Source organism: Eptesicus fuscus, chromosome 6, assembly GCF_027574615.1.
Source record: "Eptesicus fuscus isolate TK198812 chromosome 6, DD_ASM_mEF_20220401, whole genome shotgun sequence".
Lineage (NCBI taxonomy): Eukaryota > Metazoa > Chordata > Mammalia > Chiroptera > Vespertilionidae > Eptesicus > Eptesicus fuscus.
In genome coordinates, this window is record NC_072478.1 from 28,906,521 (window position 1) to 28,922,964 (window position 16,444).

Below are 16,444 nucleotides of genomic sequence, written 5' to 3' on the forward strand. Positions count from 1 at the left end.
GGGCAGAAGGCAGAGCTGTCTGGCCCAAGACTCATCAAGAGTTCTGGAGACTCACCCTTTGCACTGACCCCTGGGCAGCTTTAAAGGGATCAATCCAGTGGTTTGGACAACGGGAAGCCAAGGGGTGGATGATCGTGAGCGTGACTTGTGGGGTCAGGATGTGTGGGGACACATTTCAAGTTGCACATGAAAAAGAACAAAACAAGAAAACACCCATCAACCTCTGAGTCAAAAGACATTGTAATAGAAGTGAGACAAGTTTCATATAACTGTACAATTAAGTAAACTCAAATGTAGCAAAATGCATGCAGTACAGATGAAGGGGACATAGGGGGGTAATTGTATCTTAAGTGTTCACAGCAGTAACACAAACTAGAAATTAACACACAGGGATCCATCTTCCGGGTGAGGCACTTATAAGGAAAACCGTATTTGTAACAAAAGATTTCTGTACTGCCCTGAGTTTTCATGCACAAGCTAAGTAAAGATCTAAACATTTCCCACCTACTTTCCACTCTCCAGTGTCTCCTCAGTGATGAGGTTTTAAGGAAAAATAAATACAGTCCCGTATTCAGAGCTTCGGTCCAGTGTGGGTCCTCCCATGTCTTCGCAAGGACGCGTAATGCTTGAAGGCCTCGCCACATTTCGGACATTCGTAGGGTTTCTCCCCGGTGTGTATTCGCATGTGTCTTTGCAGGGCTGAGGGACACCGGAACGCTCTCCCACACACCTTACATTCATAGGGCTTCTCTTCACTGTGTGTTTTCACGTGCTCGCGAAGGGATGAGGAATAATCGAAGGCTTTCCCACATTCTGTACATTCATAGCGTTTCCTTTCACTGTGCATCTTCACATGTTTTCTAAAGTATTTGGGACAACGGAAGCCCCTCCCACATTCCTTACACTCGTACGGTTTCTCCCCAGTGTGCGTCCTCACATGTGATTGCAGGGATGGTAGGTGCCGGAAGGCTCTGCCACACTGCTGACATTCATAAGGTCTCTCTCCAGTGTGCATCCGCACGTGTTCTCGAAGGTAGGAGTAAAATCGAAAGGCTTTCCCACAGTGCTGACATTCATAGGGCTTCTCCCCAGTGTGCATTCTCACGTGTTCTCGTAGGTAGGAGTTACAGCTGAAGGCTTTCCCACATTCCTTACATTCGTAGGGCTTCTCTCCAGTGTGAGTTCTCACATGTCGTCTGAGGTGGCACCCAAACATAAAGGCTTTCCCACACACTTGACACGTGTGGATCTTCTGTCCACACGGACCTCTCATATGTCCCTGAAAGGATGAGTAGCAAGTGAAAGCTTTTCCACATTTCTTACACTCGGTAGAGTTTTCACCACTCGGACTCTGTGCATCTCTCTCAGATGCTGTCCCCGTATCCTGACATCGATGGGGTTTCTCCACCAGGTCTGTTTCCACCTGAGTGCTCAGACATGAGACACACCTGCAGGCTTGTCCACATTCCTCACACGGATGAGGTTTGTGTCTAGTGGGAGATCTCTGTAGATTCTTAAGAAGAGAACAACCCATGCAGGCATTCTCACGCTTAGTACACCCACAGTGCTTAACTCCAGTCGGATGTCGCTCATGCACAGGACGATCTGTGATCTGGTTCCCGGTGTCTCCACCTTGACTTCCTTCATTACTCTCACAGGGAGTCTCCAGCACATGACTTCCGTTCAAAAGAAATAGCACATAATTAGGGCTATAATAAGGGATTTCTCTATTCATAATTTATAGGTGGTTGTTAATGGTTACGGTGAGTATATATTTACCATCTTCAACAAATGGGTATGTTTTCTACGCTGTCTACACTGTGGAACAAGCTTAACGCTCTGGCTGAGCTCAGAGCAATCATTTTTAGTGTTTCTTACATCTGGGGTTTCCCTATCATTGTTTCCAAATGAATTCTGCTTAGACACTCGATATCTACATCACGTTTATGAAAATACTGCCTGGCGATTATTCTCTAAGTACACAATTGTCTACCTAGGTTTATACTTTTTCTTTAATTTCAAGTTAGTCTAACACTCTGCCTAGATCCCCCTTCTCCTGTGGGAATGGTACTCACCTCAAATACCTCTCCTGGGTTTGGTGCTCATCTATGATATTACGAAATGTCCACTTTTCTCCAAAAACAGACCAGGGATCATTTCTTGTGAGTCTAACTCTATTGTCTTCACTGGATATTTCAGTCTTCAGGTTTTTCCGTCCAGGGCTTGATCCACTGGTTTTGACTTGAGTGCAACAAGCTGCAACAATGAAAAGCACGTGGGCATATCATGTTTTACTGCACTGTGCTTGATTGTGCTATGCAAATACTGCCTTTTCTACAAATTGAAGGCAAGAACCTCCGTCAGCAAAAAGATTATGACTTGTTGAAGTCTGGGATAATGGTTAGCATTTGGTAGCAATAAAGTATTTTTAACTGAAGCATGTAGGTTTTGTGGATTTTTTTGACATAATGTCATCGCACACTCAATAGACTACAGTATAGTATAAATTTAACTTTTAAAAATCCTCACTAAAGGACATGCTCATTGATTTTAGAGAGAGAGGAAGAGAGAGAGAGAAACACTGATATGAGAAACATTGATCAGTTGCCTTCCCATATGCATCCCAACTATGAATCAAACCTGCAACCTTTTGGTGTACAGGATGATGCTTCAACAGACTGAGCCACATGTTTTTTAAAATATGTTTTTATTGATTTTAGAGAGGGGGGAGAGGGATAGAGAGATAGAAACATCTATGAGAGAGAAGCATTGATTGGCTGCCTCCTGCAGCCCCTAGGGGTATTGAGCCTGCAACCGGAGCATGTGCCTGGAATGGGAATTGAACTGGTGACCTCTTGGTCGACCTCAACCACTGACCCACCCTGGCCTGGCAATAAAAATATATTTAAAAAAGAAGTACTTCTAAAGAAATGGAGACTAGCCCTGACCAGTTTGGCTCAGTGAATAGAGCGTTGGCCTGCAGACTGAAAGGTCCCAGGTTCTATTCCGGTCAAGGGCATGTACATTGGTTGCGGGCACATCCCCAGTAGGGGGTGTGCAGGAGGCAGCTCATAGATGTTTCTCTCTCATCGATGTTTCTAACTCTCTATCCCTCTCCCTTCCTCTCTGTAAAAAAATCAATAAAACATATTTTATTTAAAAAAAGAAAGAAATGGAGACTGGATTTGAGGTAAATGTTATCAGAAAATCAAAGTAGGACCTGGAGAAAATGCACGTGCCCAATGGTCCCTTTACAAGAGGAGATACAAAAAGTCTTCCCAAGTGAGTGAGGAGGATGAAAAGTCCAACAGGGAAGCCACATGAAAGACAAATGTCACCCAACTCAAACACAGACTGAGGCATGTTTCTAAGTGATGTGTTAAATACCATACCCTCGTGTGGAATCTGTTCCTCCTGAGGGGTGTTGCTCTCCTGGTGTTCACGGACACTAAGGCCCTAGATGAAGTATTCCTCCCAGTCCCAATGCCATTGGGAGGTCGGATAGGGTGTGGCTCCTGGAGAAAAGCTCATCATGAGAGAGGATGGAGGGCAGTGCACGTTTCAGGACATGGGCCGGTGCTATGATTTTCAAGGCTTTTGGTGATGGGTGAGCATGGCTTTAATTGTAGCAAGATTACCATGTCAAACTTGTACTAACCACAGTGTAACGTCCTCAGGGTGAAAACCGTAAGGCTGCTCCCGCTGATCCAAAACAAACTGGAGAGACTATGGTCACACTTTTAAAATTATAGAACCTCAGGCTTTTATTTTTCATTTATTTTTTAAAAATATACTTTTTTATTGATTTCAGAGAAGAAAGGAGAGGGAGAGAGAGACAAAAACATCAATGATAAGAGAGAATCATTGGTCAGCTGCCTCCTACACACCCCGGACTAGGGATTGAACTCACAACCTGGGCATGTGCCATGACCAGGAATGGAACCATGACCTCCAAACTTCATTTTTTTTACAAAAAAATACTTTCATTGATTGAATAAGCACTGACATGAGCCACACTGAACAGGCAAGAACCTCAGACTTTTATTTAAGAGAAATAAAACATCCATTTAAACATGAAACTTTCTCATGGGAAAGCCATCTGACTCTCGGTAAGGTCCACGAAGGCTTGAACTGTGTCTGTCCTCCTTTCAACCTATTCTTTGGCCCCAATGAGGAATGGGTATTGTATAAAGTATCTCTTCCCTAAACTCTAGGATGATCCTTACCCACGGAGGCCAGGTTCCTGCAGGTCTCCAGCATCACTTCTCTGTAGAGCTTCCTCTGAGCGCCATCCAGCAAAGCCCACTCTTCCCCGGTGAAGTTCACAGCCACATCCGCAAAGACCACCGCGTTCTGAAACATCCCACGTGTTCTATTTCAACAAGGCACCTCTTCACCAGCATGTGCAGGAGGATGGGGGAGGCTGACAGGGAACGGAACTCCATTCCTAGGACTCCTGAGCTCACATTCTCATGAGAAAATGACAATCAGTAAACAAACAAAATGCAGTGCACTCAGTGATGATAAATGCTTGGAACCTTGAAACCAAGTGTGACAACAACTGATAGGAATTTATACACACATAATTAAAAAGAAGGATTTAAATGAGATACAGCAGATTCTGCGGTAAGCTGAAGACTGAAAAATAAAATTATCATTCAGATAAATGGAAACGAATACTGGGCTTGCTCAAAGGTGACTTCCTTGTGGCCTCCAAGACCCGAAGCCAGCATGTCAGCAAGTCATGAGCACTCGAGATTCCCAGAGCGGCTTGATCTTAACAGTTCTTGCCTTGGAAGTCAACAGCGTCAAGGAGCCTGATCTAGTCCTCTCACATCCAACAGAGGTAGAGACAAGACCCCTTCCAGGAGGAGGTGGACACTGTGGGCACTGACCTAGGCCAGGGCTCAGGGCCTGGGATACCTGTCGGGTAAGAGGCGAGCCAGGTTCCTAAAGAATCGGACAGGCCAGCGGAGCCTCGCAGATCAACAATGCAGTGCCTGAATTCAAGGCAAATGGTCATTCAAAGAAGAGTCACTGAACCCAGCCAGTGTGGCTCAGTGGTTGGGCACTGACACAGGAACCAAGAGGTCACTGGATTAGATTCCAGGTCAGGGCACATGCCCAGGTTGATTCATAATAGCCAGAAAGTGGAAACAACATTAAGTGATTCGGATAAGCAAAATGTGGAAATATTCATGCAATGGAATGTATGTGACAGTAAGAGAAATAAAGTTGTGATTCATGGCACAAAATCAATGACCCGTAAGTACATTTTTACCAGGCTTCACGAAGACCACAGACAGTGTGGTACAGAAGCCCATCTATAGAGACAGAAAATAGATGAAGCATGGGGGGACGGGGGGATGGGTTGCAGACTGGATGCGGAGTGACTGCCAGTAGACACAGGTTTCTTTATGGGGTGACAAAAATGTTTCAAAGGAGACTATGGGGGTGGGGGTGCAATTCTGTAAATGAATGAAATACTGTTATGTTAAACAGGTATACTTTATGGTATTTAAATGATATCTCAAAGCTGTTGAAAAATAGTTTTGACAAGCTAAAAATATATTCTTCTTAAATTAACAGCAATTTTTCTTCAAAAACAACAGAATTCAGGAATACAAAAGGGTGAAAGGAAACAATTCAATTCTAGTAACATTAAAAGCTCATTCACCAACACAGAATAAAGAGAATGAAAAGATAAACCACACTTGGAAAAAAATATGAACTCCACCTGCACATGAAAAGGGGATTCCTAGCCCAGAGGATCTAAGAAAACATCAGACATCAATAAACATGGAAATGAATGAAAGGCGACCACAAGACTGAAAACTGATGCACAGAAGATGAATCAGAAGACGAATCACGATATACCTCAGTGATGACCAGTAAAAACCTGTGTCACCGTAAGATTCTGGATCACACATTACATGGACAAAAATTAAGTTAGATCATTTAAGTGCTGGCAAACATGTGGAGAAAATAAACACACAGGGAGGAAAGGTGTGTGTGTGTGTGTGTGTGTGTTGTTTACTCCTCTTTAAAAGCAAAACTTAGAAAGCTTCCAGATGGCATGGTGGGAGCCTTCTCCCTATTTGCACAGCCCATGCCCGAGTGCACAATCCCTTCTCCCCCACCCCTTGGGATAATTCTTTTGAGTGAAAGTCTCTGCTTACAAAGCTTGGATTTTAAATTTTCCAGGGGCTTGACCCAGTGTTCAAATTTTCCCATCTTTTATCCAGGCTTCTGTTCTCTCAGGCCCAGACACTGCCTCCCTCCCTATCTGAACAAGCACTGACATGCAGACAAGGCTGTTGACCAGAAAGAGGCCCTTCCTGCTCACCCTCCTTCCACAGAACAGAAAGCCCTTCTCTGTCTGATTGGAGACGCGGGCACACCTGACATCTCAGACTTGTCCCTGTTGCAACAGGCTCCCCTCCACCTCCAGCCCCCAGCCCGACAGCCGGCGCTGGTGACCGTTCGCCCTCCGTCCGTCCCACAGCCAGACTCGGGTCGGGACACCGGGACTCGCACGCGGGGACGGGATTGGACGCCGGGACCCACTGCAGCCGAGGGCGGGGAGTCGGGTCGGGACCTTCCAGGGACTTGGGGAGACCCGGCCCACGCCGCTTCCCTTCGCATCGGGTCGTATGAACCAGCCCCTCCCGGAATTGGGGGCAGGACCAATGCGCTCACCATCTCGGGGCTCAGCACAGTCCAGAGAGTCCACCAGCGGCCCCGCAGGCTGGGCGGGCGGGAGCAACAGGCACGTGTAACCAGGAGCCCCGGGGAGCAGTTACCGGCAAGCGTTGCGTCACACGGAGGGAAGTCACACGAGGTCAGCGAGAGGACCTGCCCCGTGCCCTGATTGGACCATGTTTCGGGTTCCCGCTGCCTGATTGGTCGGAACTCCTGGCTCACGGAGTGGAAAGGGGGCCAGGCCTTCCTACTGTCCCCGGAGTGGGCAATTCCGAGGCCCCGCCCCCGCGCTGCCGCCCCCGCCTCTCTATTCCCTGATAGGACCGCTACGTTCTGAACCCGAATGATAGGCGGAGGCCGGGTCACGTGACCGAGCCGGGCGGAACTGCCGGTCCTGGGCCTCGGCCCTTCCCTGCCTGTCCTCTTCTGCTGACCCGGACCTGCCCGCCCTGAACATCAGTTCTCAGCGGAACGCGCTCCCGGCGGGATGAACCCTGCGTCAGCCCACAGGGCTGGTGGCCCCGCCTGAGCGCTCCTCCTGGAGCGGGGCGTCCTGACTCAGTTTCCCATGGAGCATCCCCTGCACGGAGTCGAGACTGGGCAGGACTGGGCAGACTGTCCTGCTGACCTTCGAGATCAGGGATCCGTCCAGGGGCAAGTTCACCTTGGTTCTGTGCTCTTAAAGAACAGAAACACACTAGTGACGCCAACAAGTGCAACAGAGTCCATTACAGGTTTTGATGCATGACTTTTGACACTGGGGGGCCCCCACCCTGCATCTGTACCCCTCAGTTGGGGCTTAAGGTGGATGGTGACCGTCCTTTGCCCAGTGTAAAGGGCGACCCGGCGACCCCAGTCTATGCGCAGGACTCCTCTCAGCACAGACACTGGTGTGACATGTTAGAATTCTTGTGTACATTTTGCTGCAAAGAAATTTATGTCCGATCAGGTTCTCCGTCAGCCCACAGAGAATTTTGAAATGTAAAAGGCAGTATTTCCTTATATAGATTATATAGTGATATTTCTCCAGTTTGTGATGTACAAACACCACTGAGTTTTACGCTTAAAACTGTGAATGTTAGGGTATGTGAATTAGTATATCTCCATTAAAAATTTTTAAGGCCATAATAGCCATGATAAATAACCCTACCCCCTGGCTACCACTAAAATATTTTGTCTCTTTGAATTTTTTATATAAATGGTGTGCACGAAAAGGGGCCACTTACTAAACATGACAAGCTCAGGGGAGGCCTGCATGGTGGGCTTACAAACTAAAATCAGTAAAAACATATCCTCGGGTGAGTATTAAAAAAAAAAAAAAGAAACTGTGGAGTATTGGCTTAGAGTATTGGAGATGTAGGGCGTGTCAGTAAGAACATATTATTAGGACATAGGGTTTTTGGACAGATTTGGATATATGTCCAGCATTTAAACTTGTGTTAAAGGACTTGAGTGTTAAAAAGAGTATCCTTTTACACTGGAGTAGATGCTGTGGGGATGTGAACAATTTCATGATTGAATACCTTAACTGTTCTTGTCTAAAAGCAGAGTGAAGTGTGCCTAACAGTGATTGGAAAAGAGACACCACTCACATTAGCAAGAATTGGTGCATTTTTAGTTATCGTTGTGATTTGATTCTGTTTCATATTTCATCTTTTAAAGACATGATCACAGCATGCTTTCCCTTTGCATTGCTCAGGGAATTGCCTCTGGTGATGGTGGGAAAAGTTGTTTTGATGTGAAAAAAATCCCAGCCCAGCAGTGAGGGCCAGGCCAGCTTCCAGTTATCTGAGGCTGCATTGCCGTTCTCATTACTATGTAAACACTGAGATATTTCTTACTGTGTATTAAGCACCATTTTAATATTTTATATACGGTAACTAAGTTAAGAGACAATGTTGGGCAAAAGTAGGTTTACAGTTTGTATGGAAAATACAATCTATAATAATAAAAGCATAATATGCTAATTAGACCAGACATCCTTCCGGACGACCTTCCAGATGAAGCTGGGGCTGCCAGGGAAGCCCGGGTCCCAGGTGCCAGAGGGAAGCCGGTGCCAGCAGCCAGGGAAGGAAGGCCTACTCTTGCACAGATTTTGTGCATGGGGCCTCTAGTAAATAATATAAGAAACTGTGTTTTGCATACTCACAACTGTAAAGCTATTTTTGCCACACCCTGTTTATAAATATTCCTCCTCACCAAACTCCATAACCTACATAATTTATTGTCTCCTTGGATGAGTTAACTGTTGACTATAAATATTGGTAATTCCTCAAAATAAAAATAATCCAACATGGGCCACTTTTCAAATCAAGCCTTTCTTAGAATCCACACTCACTGTCTGATGCTAACTTCTGGACATCCCTTATGTGCCTTACACTTTAGGCTCAAAACAAATGATTACTCTCCACACGTACAAGCACTGCAGGCACTTGCCCCTGGGCCCTTGCCCTCCGCTCGCTATCAGCTTGTTCACACCTGCTCCTTTGACACTCCCCCGGCATCACCCCTATTGTGCATAGAGTGCATGTCTCTCTAGGACCTCAGTGTAAACAACTGTTTTCCTGAGCCTTCCTGTGCCCGCAGGACTGGCCATACCCTAAAAGAACACAGGGCACCTGCCTATCAGTCTCCTACTTGCACAGGGACACATGCATATTCATAATCTCCAGACCCTCAGCCCTCCAAAACTTCAGATTCCGAAGAGCACTGCAGTCAAACCACCTCAGCTGCAGAAGAAAACATCCTGTGTGTGTGCACAAAAATTAACTGTGCAGGAAATGGTTAAAAGGGGGGACTTCATGGTTCTGATGTGAAAAAGCAAGAATCCCAGGAAAAGGTCACGGATGGACTCTTTTCTGCTCATGGTGGAATCCCACTGTATAAGGCTGTGATACACACCTTGCATGCTGTGAAAGTTCAGTGAGACTATACGAAGTATTAGTGTGTTGGTGTCCCTATGAATAACCATATTCATTGGTGAGTCGATGACACTAGACAGCAAGGCCCATTCTGACAAAGGGTGGAATTGCTTAGGTACAAGCTTCCACTCTGGAAAGGCTGGCTGTACAGGGATCTTTACCGAACATTTCCTCTCAAGTCCTTCAAGGACCAATCACCTTACTCCCAGGATGCACAAGGACAGAGAAGTATGACTGGAGGACATCTGACACAGACAAAAACTGAGCTTTGCGCCTTGGGAGCAGATCAAAAAAACTTAAATGAACTGAGTGACGAGAAAAGATCGGTCCATTCTTTATCCAGTGAAAATATAGAGACCATAAGTGGGCAGTAGCATTATTTAATTTTTTAACCCTCACCTGAGGATATGTTTTTAGAGAGAAGAAAGGATAGAGGAAGAGAGAGAGAGAGAGAGAGAGAGAGAGAAAGAGAGAGAGAGATGTGAAAAACATCCGATTGGTTGCCTCCCCTATGGGTCCTAACCAGGGATCAAACCCACAACCTGGGTATGTGCCCTGACCTGGAATTGAACCCACAACCTTTTGTGTAGCAGGCAATGCTCCAAACAACTGAGCCACCCAGCCAGGGCATCAGTAACATTATTAATCAATTACTATACAATATAGGAAGAATCATCCTGTCAATATTCAGCAAAACTACTAGCAACAAAACGTAAAACAGGAAGCTATTTCCATTCTATTTTTGATTTTCAATTAAGTATCTAAGAGGTATTTGAAAACACCTAGAAGTAGCATTTCAGAAATTAGGAGAGTTTCCTCAAGGCACTGACACCTATAAACTGAAAGTCCATCTCCTAACTCATTCCCACCACAACTAAGGCGCTCACCTGGCCTAGAAAACCTTTGTCCTAATTGTCCCAGAAAACTGAGGAAGACACATGTCCGGTTTCCCCTCCACTCTGTGGAGCTGCAGAAGCATGACTCCTCTTGTTCTTTGCCTGGTGACCATTGATGTAAGCAACATTTAGGTTTTCACTGTTCGGATGATTAGGTCTTGTTAGAGAAAGAAAATGGTAGCTGCATAGACATTGAGGAAAAATACACCAAAAAGAAAAATGCCAAAAGGTGTATGTCTTTAGTACTACCACACTAGAACATATACAGAATATTGACACAATTATATGAACAGTTAATCCTTCAGAATGGGATATTTGAATAGATCCTATTAAGGAAACATAATAATACTTGCAAGTATACAACTGATAGAGAAACCTACATAATTGTTTTTCAGAAACAATGTAGAAAACAACATTTAACCAAAAATGGAGATTGTTTGAATCACATTTAAAAAATGAAAGAATGGAACACTGGATAATCACATGTAAAAAATTGAATGTAATGAAACATACTGGGTTTATCATTTAGATAGCAGTCAGCTGTAGGAAAAACTTCCACTAAGTGCCAAATGTAGTCACAATGCTTATTTCAGTCCTGGAAATACCCAGAATGAAGAAATGCAGGGTCAGCGCAGCCTCTCGGCAATGCAACCTGGGAACTGAATTTGCTGCATTTATCAACATTAAATGTATCAGTGAAGCATCCATCTTAGATAAAAACTGCAAGTTTTTGTTTTCTCTTGTGAAAAACGCTGCCCCTATCCATCCTATTTCAGTTTCCAGTGCCCATGAGTAACACATTCTCTATACCTTGTAGAAAAATTACTAAGTTGTAGACTATGGATAATTTAAAATTTACAGGAAATGCCAATTGAGTGTATGAAATCATCTTCCCACCATTCCTGCATAAGTTTCTTTATTCTACATGCTTGACATTGGCATTGCTGAACTTAATTTTTGCCTTTTCTAGTACCATTTAAGACGATGAAAAAGACAAGCCACAGAACCCAAGGAACTATTCTCGAATCATATATCTGATAAAACACTGTGTCAGGAATACATGAAGACCTTTGGCAAAACAATAATGAAAAACATCCCAATAAAAAATGTGATCTTTTTTGGAAATAGGATCTTTGCAGATGTCATCAAGTTAAGATGAAGCCATTAAGGTGGGTCCTAATCCAACAGGAATTAAGTCCTTATAAGGAGAGGATCATTCCATGTGAAGGCAGATACAGAGGGAGAAGGCCAAGTGATGACAGAGGTGGAGATTGGAGTGATGCAAGCCACGCCAAGCAATGCCAAGGCTTGAGGCCCCCACCAGAGGCCAGGAGGTGGCGAGGAAGGGTTCTACCTAGAGTCCCAGAGGGAGCCCTGCTGCCACACTGATGTCAGGCATCTGGCCTCCAAAACTGTGAGAGTAAATGTAAGCCACCTCGTTCAGTGGTTTGCCTCTCATTCTGGAAATACATGCTCTCTTTTCCAGGTAACTTTTCACAAGTTATAGATGCTCCAGGTAGCCCTAGCCAGTTTGGCTCAGTGGATAGAGCGTCGGCCTGCGGACTCAAGGGTCCCGGGTTCCATTCCGGTCAAGGGCATGTACCTTGGTTGCAGGCATATCCCCAGTAGGGGGTGTGCAGGAGGCAGCTGATGATGTTTCTCTCTCATCGATGTTTCTAACTCTCTATCCTTCTCCCTTCCTTTCTGTAAAAAATCAATAAAATATATTTTTAAAAATGCTCCAGGTAATGATCATCAAAGCCATCTTACATCACAAAAGAATAAACCACCTCCTTTAAAAATATATATATATATATTTTTTATTGATTTCAGAGAGGAAGGAAGAGGGAGAGAGAGAAACATCAATGATGAGAGGTCATTGATCGGCTGCCTCCTGCATGCCCCACACTGGGGATTGAGCCCGCAACCCAGGCACGTGCCTGTCCTGGACTGGGAATTGAACCGTGACCTCCTGGTTTATAGGTTGAAGCTCAACCACTGAGTCACACCAGCTGGGGTAAATCACCTCCATTTTGAGACTTTCAGGCTGATTCAGGAAAAAGACATGAGCACAGGAGGCAGTAGCACACCTGAGCTTTTCAGGCAATACTTTGACAGGTTGGCATGTGGGGGAAGTCCCCCATCGCATGAGACTGTCCAGAGACAAAGGCAAGGGGACCACGCTACCCAAACGGGGAGGGGTGAAAGGAAACTCCTGGGGAGAAGGGAGTCAGAGAGGGGCTCACATGCTTAGGTGATGTCCCTCTGCAGCCCAGCGGGAAGTCTTTGGATCAGAGAGCTCCAAAGGGCAGCACAGCCTGGTTCTTTTATAGCTACAGGGTTTATCTTATTTATGGTTAGCAGCTGCCGGGCACAGTTCTATGGGTATGAAAAGCATGCATGCTTCAAATAGCTAAAATCTGCTCATTTGGGCTATGTCGAAAACAACTGATGTGTGGGAAATTTTGAGTTTAGCGCCAGTGGGCCTTTGAACCAATGCCTTGTGGTAAAGAATGAACCACACAGGACCAATATACAAAGGCTGTTTTTGTCTCATGCATGTAACACTTCCAGATTCTTTGTGCCTCTTGCCGGAATATACAAACAAGCTTTGGATTGTTCTCATCAAAATATCAGATCTGGATATGGTCACCCCTCCAGATGTAATTTACAATTATCTGCAAATATAGGGAACAGAAGAAAGTGTTAAATAATAGCAGGGAGATGCAACTAGAAAACCTATGAAAATTTCCTTGTGATTTATTATATTCCACAATTACATACAAAGAAAAAAAAAAGGAAACTTTTTTTAAGGAGATATAAAGGAGAGAATAAATTTAAATGTATGGATTTTATTGGATCCCAATGCAAACACTCTTAACAGCAAAAGTTTTAAAATTATGTCATCCATTAGGGAAATGGGCCACTGCCTATATATTTGAATATGTTAAGGGATCATGGTTAGGTGTGATAATAGCATTGGTTACGGTTATGTTAAGCAAACAGATATATTCCAAATATTTAAGGATAAAATTATATGCTTAAAAATGTCTCGCCGAAACCGGTTTGGCTCAGTGGATAGAGCATCAGCCTGCGGACTGAAGGGTCCCAGGTTTGATTCCGGTCAAGGGCATGTACCTTGGTTGCGGGCACATCCCCAGTATGGGGTGTGCAAGAGGCAGCTAATTGATGTTTCTAGCTCTCTATCCCTCGCCCTTCCTCTCTGTAAAAAATCAATAAAATATATATTTTAAAAAAATGTCTCAAATTATCCAGAGGGAACTGGGTGTTATAGGGAAGACAGTTGATGGAAAATGGTTGAAGGCTGGTAATAGATATTATGAGATTTTCTGAAACCATTCTACTTACACAAAGTATGAATTTTCCCAAAATAAAATATTGAAAATAAACAATGAAGAACTAACTACTTACGAATGGATCTTTAAAGTAAATTCTCTATAATGATGCTGTGTAATGCAACCTCTTTCCTAAAAGGTGATGTTGTGGATTCATTATTGATTCAAATTTTTCAATCCCCTGAGAAACAGTCTGCTCATGGCAGCAAGACCCTAATTCTTCTCCCTTTCAGTGTGAGCCATGCGACTTGCTTAAGTCAGTGCTAGGTGAGCGAATGCTATAAGGAAAAATCCTGAAATGTGCTTGTGCATTTGGCTTCCCTCTGTGCCCGAGTGACCCATCATGAGGAACCTTCCCCATGGTGCTATGGATTAAGCTTCAGCCCCAAAATGGACATACTTGGATCAGAGCCAGTTCAGCTTCCAGAATGGACTTGAAGACCCATCAGTTGGGTAACCTATCCAAGCCCATGGCCAAACTGTGAGCATGAACAGAAATGTTTATTGCAGCATGTAAGAAACAAAATTGGACTAATAGTCATTTACACAATTATAATAAATTTAACAATTACACAATCGACAAGTTAATGTCAGGCAAAACATGCCGCTTATTAAGTAGAAATTTTCTGTTTCACTCTTGCCACATAGCAGTTTCACTTGGGTGTTTTACAGAAAAACAAGATGGCATTGTATTAACTACATTACATTATATCCACTTTGGGAGCCATTCTGGTGTCATCTGTTCTTTTCCTTTAACAATTATCACAATCGAAAATATTTCATATGACAATACCATTCAGGAGTTCATCTGGTGGAACCACTGTTGGTTAGAAAACTAGAGTAAAAACGCAATATTTGGAAATAAATTAGACTGTGAGAAAAACTAGAGGTCCAAATTACTCCCAGCATATGTCATTCTGTTACCGTAAAAGTAAGCACTCTGTGAAATGTTGGAATTCATGAAAACCCACTAAAAATAACTGAAACTTTCTACTTAAAAAAATGTTTTTAAAATAGATTTGTATTGATTTCAAAGAGGAAGGGAGAGGAGAGACAGAAACATCAATGACGAGAATCATTGATCAGCTGCTTCCTGCACACCCCCTCCTGGGGATCAAACCTGCAACCCTGGCATGTGCCCTTGAATGGAATCGAACCCAGGACCCTTCCGTCCATAGGCTGACACTCTATATATCCACTGAGCCAAATCGGCTAGGGCGAAACTTTCTACTTTTTAATAATTCATCAGAATTTAATATTCTAATAACTATCTATATCTTAAAAGTTAAATACAAGTCACTTGTAAATCTCTGTGGGCTTACTGTATATTTGGGTTTCAGGAAACACACTGAGGAAATACTACAGCCCTGCAGTAAAACACAATCACAAAGGCTCCTGCCATTCAAACACCCGAACTCTAACATACACACAGGGCGACGTGACACAAACTCCGACACACTGACAAAGGTGATGTCTCCAGAGACACACAGCCAGGCCCTCTGCAGCACCCATGTGACAACTCTTACCTCCTCAGGATGAGCCAACATCATGTACTTCTCTCTCCTCCTGGAATGGGACAGGACACTTCCTGAACCTCAACAGAACAAGCCTCTCTCCATCAGAACCACAGGAGGCGGACCTGAGCGAGCAGTGTCAGGGGCCCACTGTGGCTGGGATTCGGACGTTCCAGGCTACCCCTGCAGCTTTAGGATTCTTCTAGAAATGCACTCATCATGTTGACCCTTTGTCACTCTGCTCAGTGAGGACAGTGAAGGCATCCTGCCTTGAGTCCCCTTGGCCTGCTGGTCTCATGTGCCGGCTCCATCTGCCCTGAGCGGCCCCAAATCCTCAGTGAGACAGCGGGCGGCCACTTCTGAAGCTCAGCCACAGAGGTGGCTTTCGCAGGACCCAGGGGAGGAACTGAGCTTCCCTTTTTCCCTATGCAGCCTCTTCTCTGAGTCTCTGCCCCACTGACCTACCCTGCATACTTCCAATAAGGCCGAGCCCCTAGGTATCTCTGCAGAACTTCTTAAAAGGCTGCTGGGTGTCTGCGGAGACTCTGAGATCTCCATTTCCCACAGGCCACTGGGGTTGAGACTATGCAGAGCACAGGGGTTAGAAGTGGACATGGGCAGTGGCAGGTGGCTCTGGAGCCTTGGATGGGTCATGGGGGGTTGTTGTAGAAGATGGGGTCATACTGGAGAAAGGTGGGCCCTAATCCAATAATTACAAAAACTAGGCCATCTGAAAAGACAAGCATGCACACAGGGAGAAGGCTGCCCTGTGAAGATTCGAGTGAAGCTGCCTCAAGCCAATGAATTTCCAGAAGCTGGGAAGCACTGGAACACATGCTTCCCTGGCATTTTCAGAGGAAGCTGGTCCTGCCAACACCTTGATTTTGGACTTCTGCCTACAGAACGAGGAGACAAAAGTTTCTGTTGTCCCAAGCCATCCACTTGATTTTCCTTGAAAATAAAATATACATTGTTTTTTTAAAGTAAACTCACATGAAAGAACTGCACTTAATTCTGTGTAACAGAAACCTCCCCAAAGCTACTAGATGAGGAAG

At 44.6% G+C, this 16,444-nt stretch overlaps 1 protein-coding gene across 1 annotated transcript; it reads right to left on the minus strand.

The window, feature by feature from the left end:
- Window positions 1–216: 216 nt before the first annotated feature.
- Window positions 217–1,735, minus strand: LOC103294409 (zinc finger protein 77-like). The gene has a single exon (XM_008150803.3). It carries the CDS (start codon window positions 1,733–1,735, stop codon window positions 572–574), a length of 1,164 nt encoding a protein of 387 aa, XP_008149025.3. The 3' UTR covers window positions 217–571.
- Between the last annotated feature and the right edge of the window lie 14,709 nt (window positions 1,736–16,444).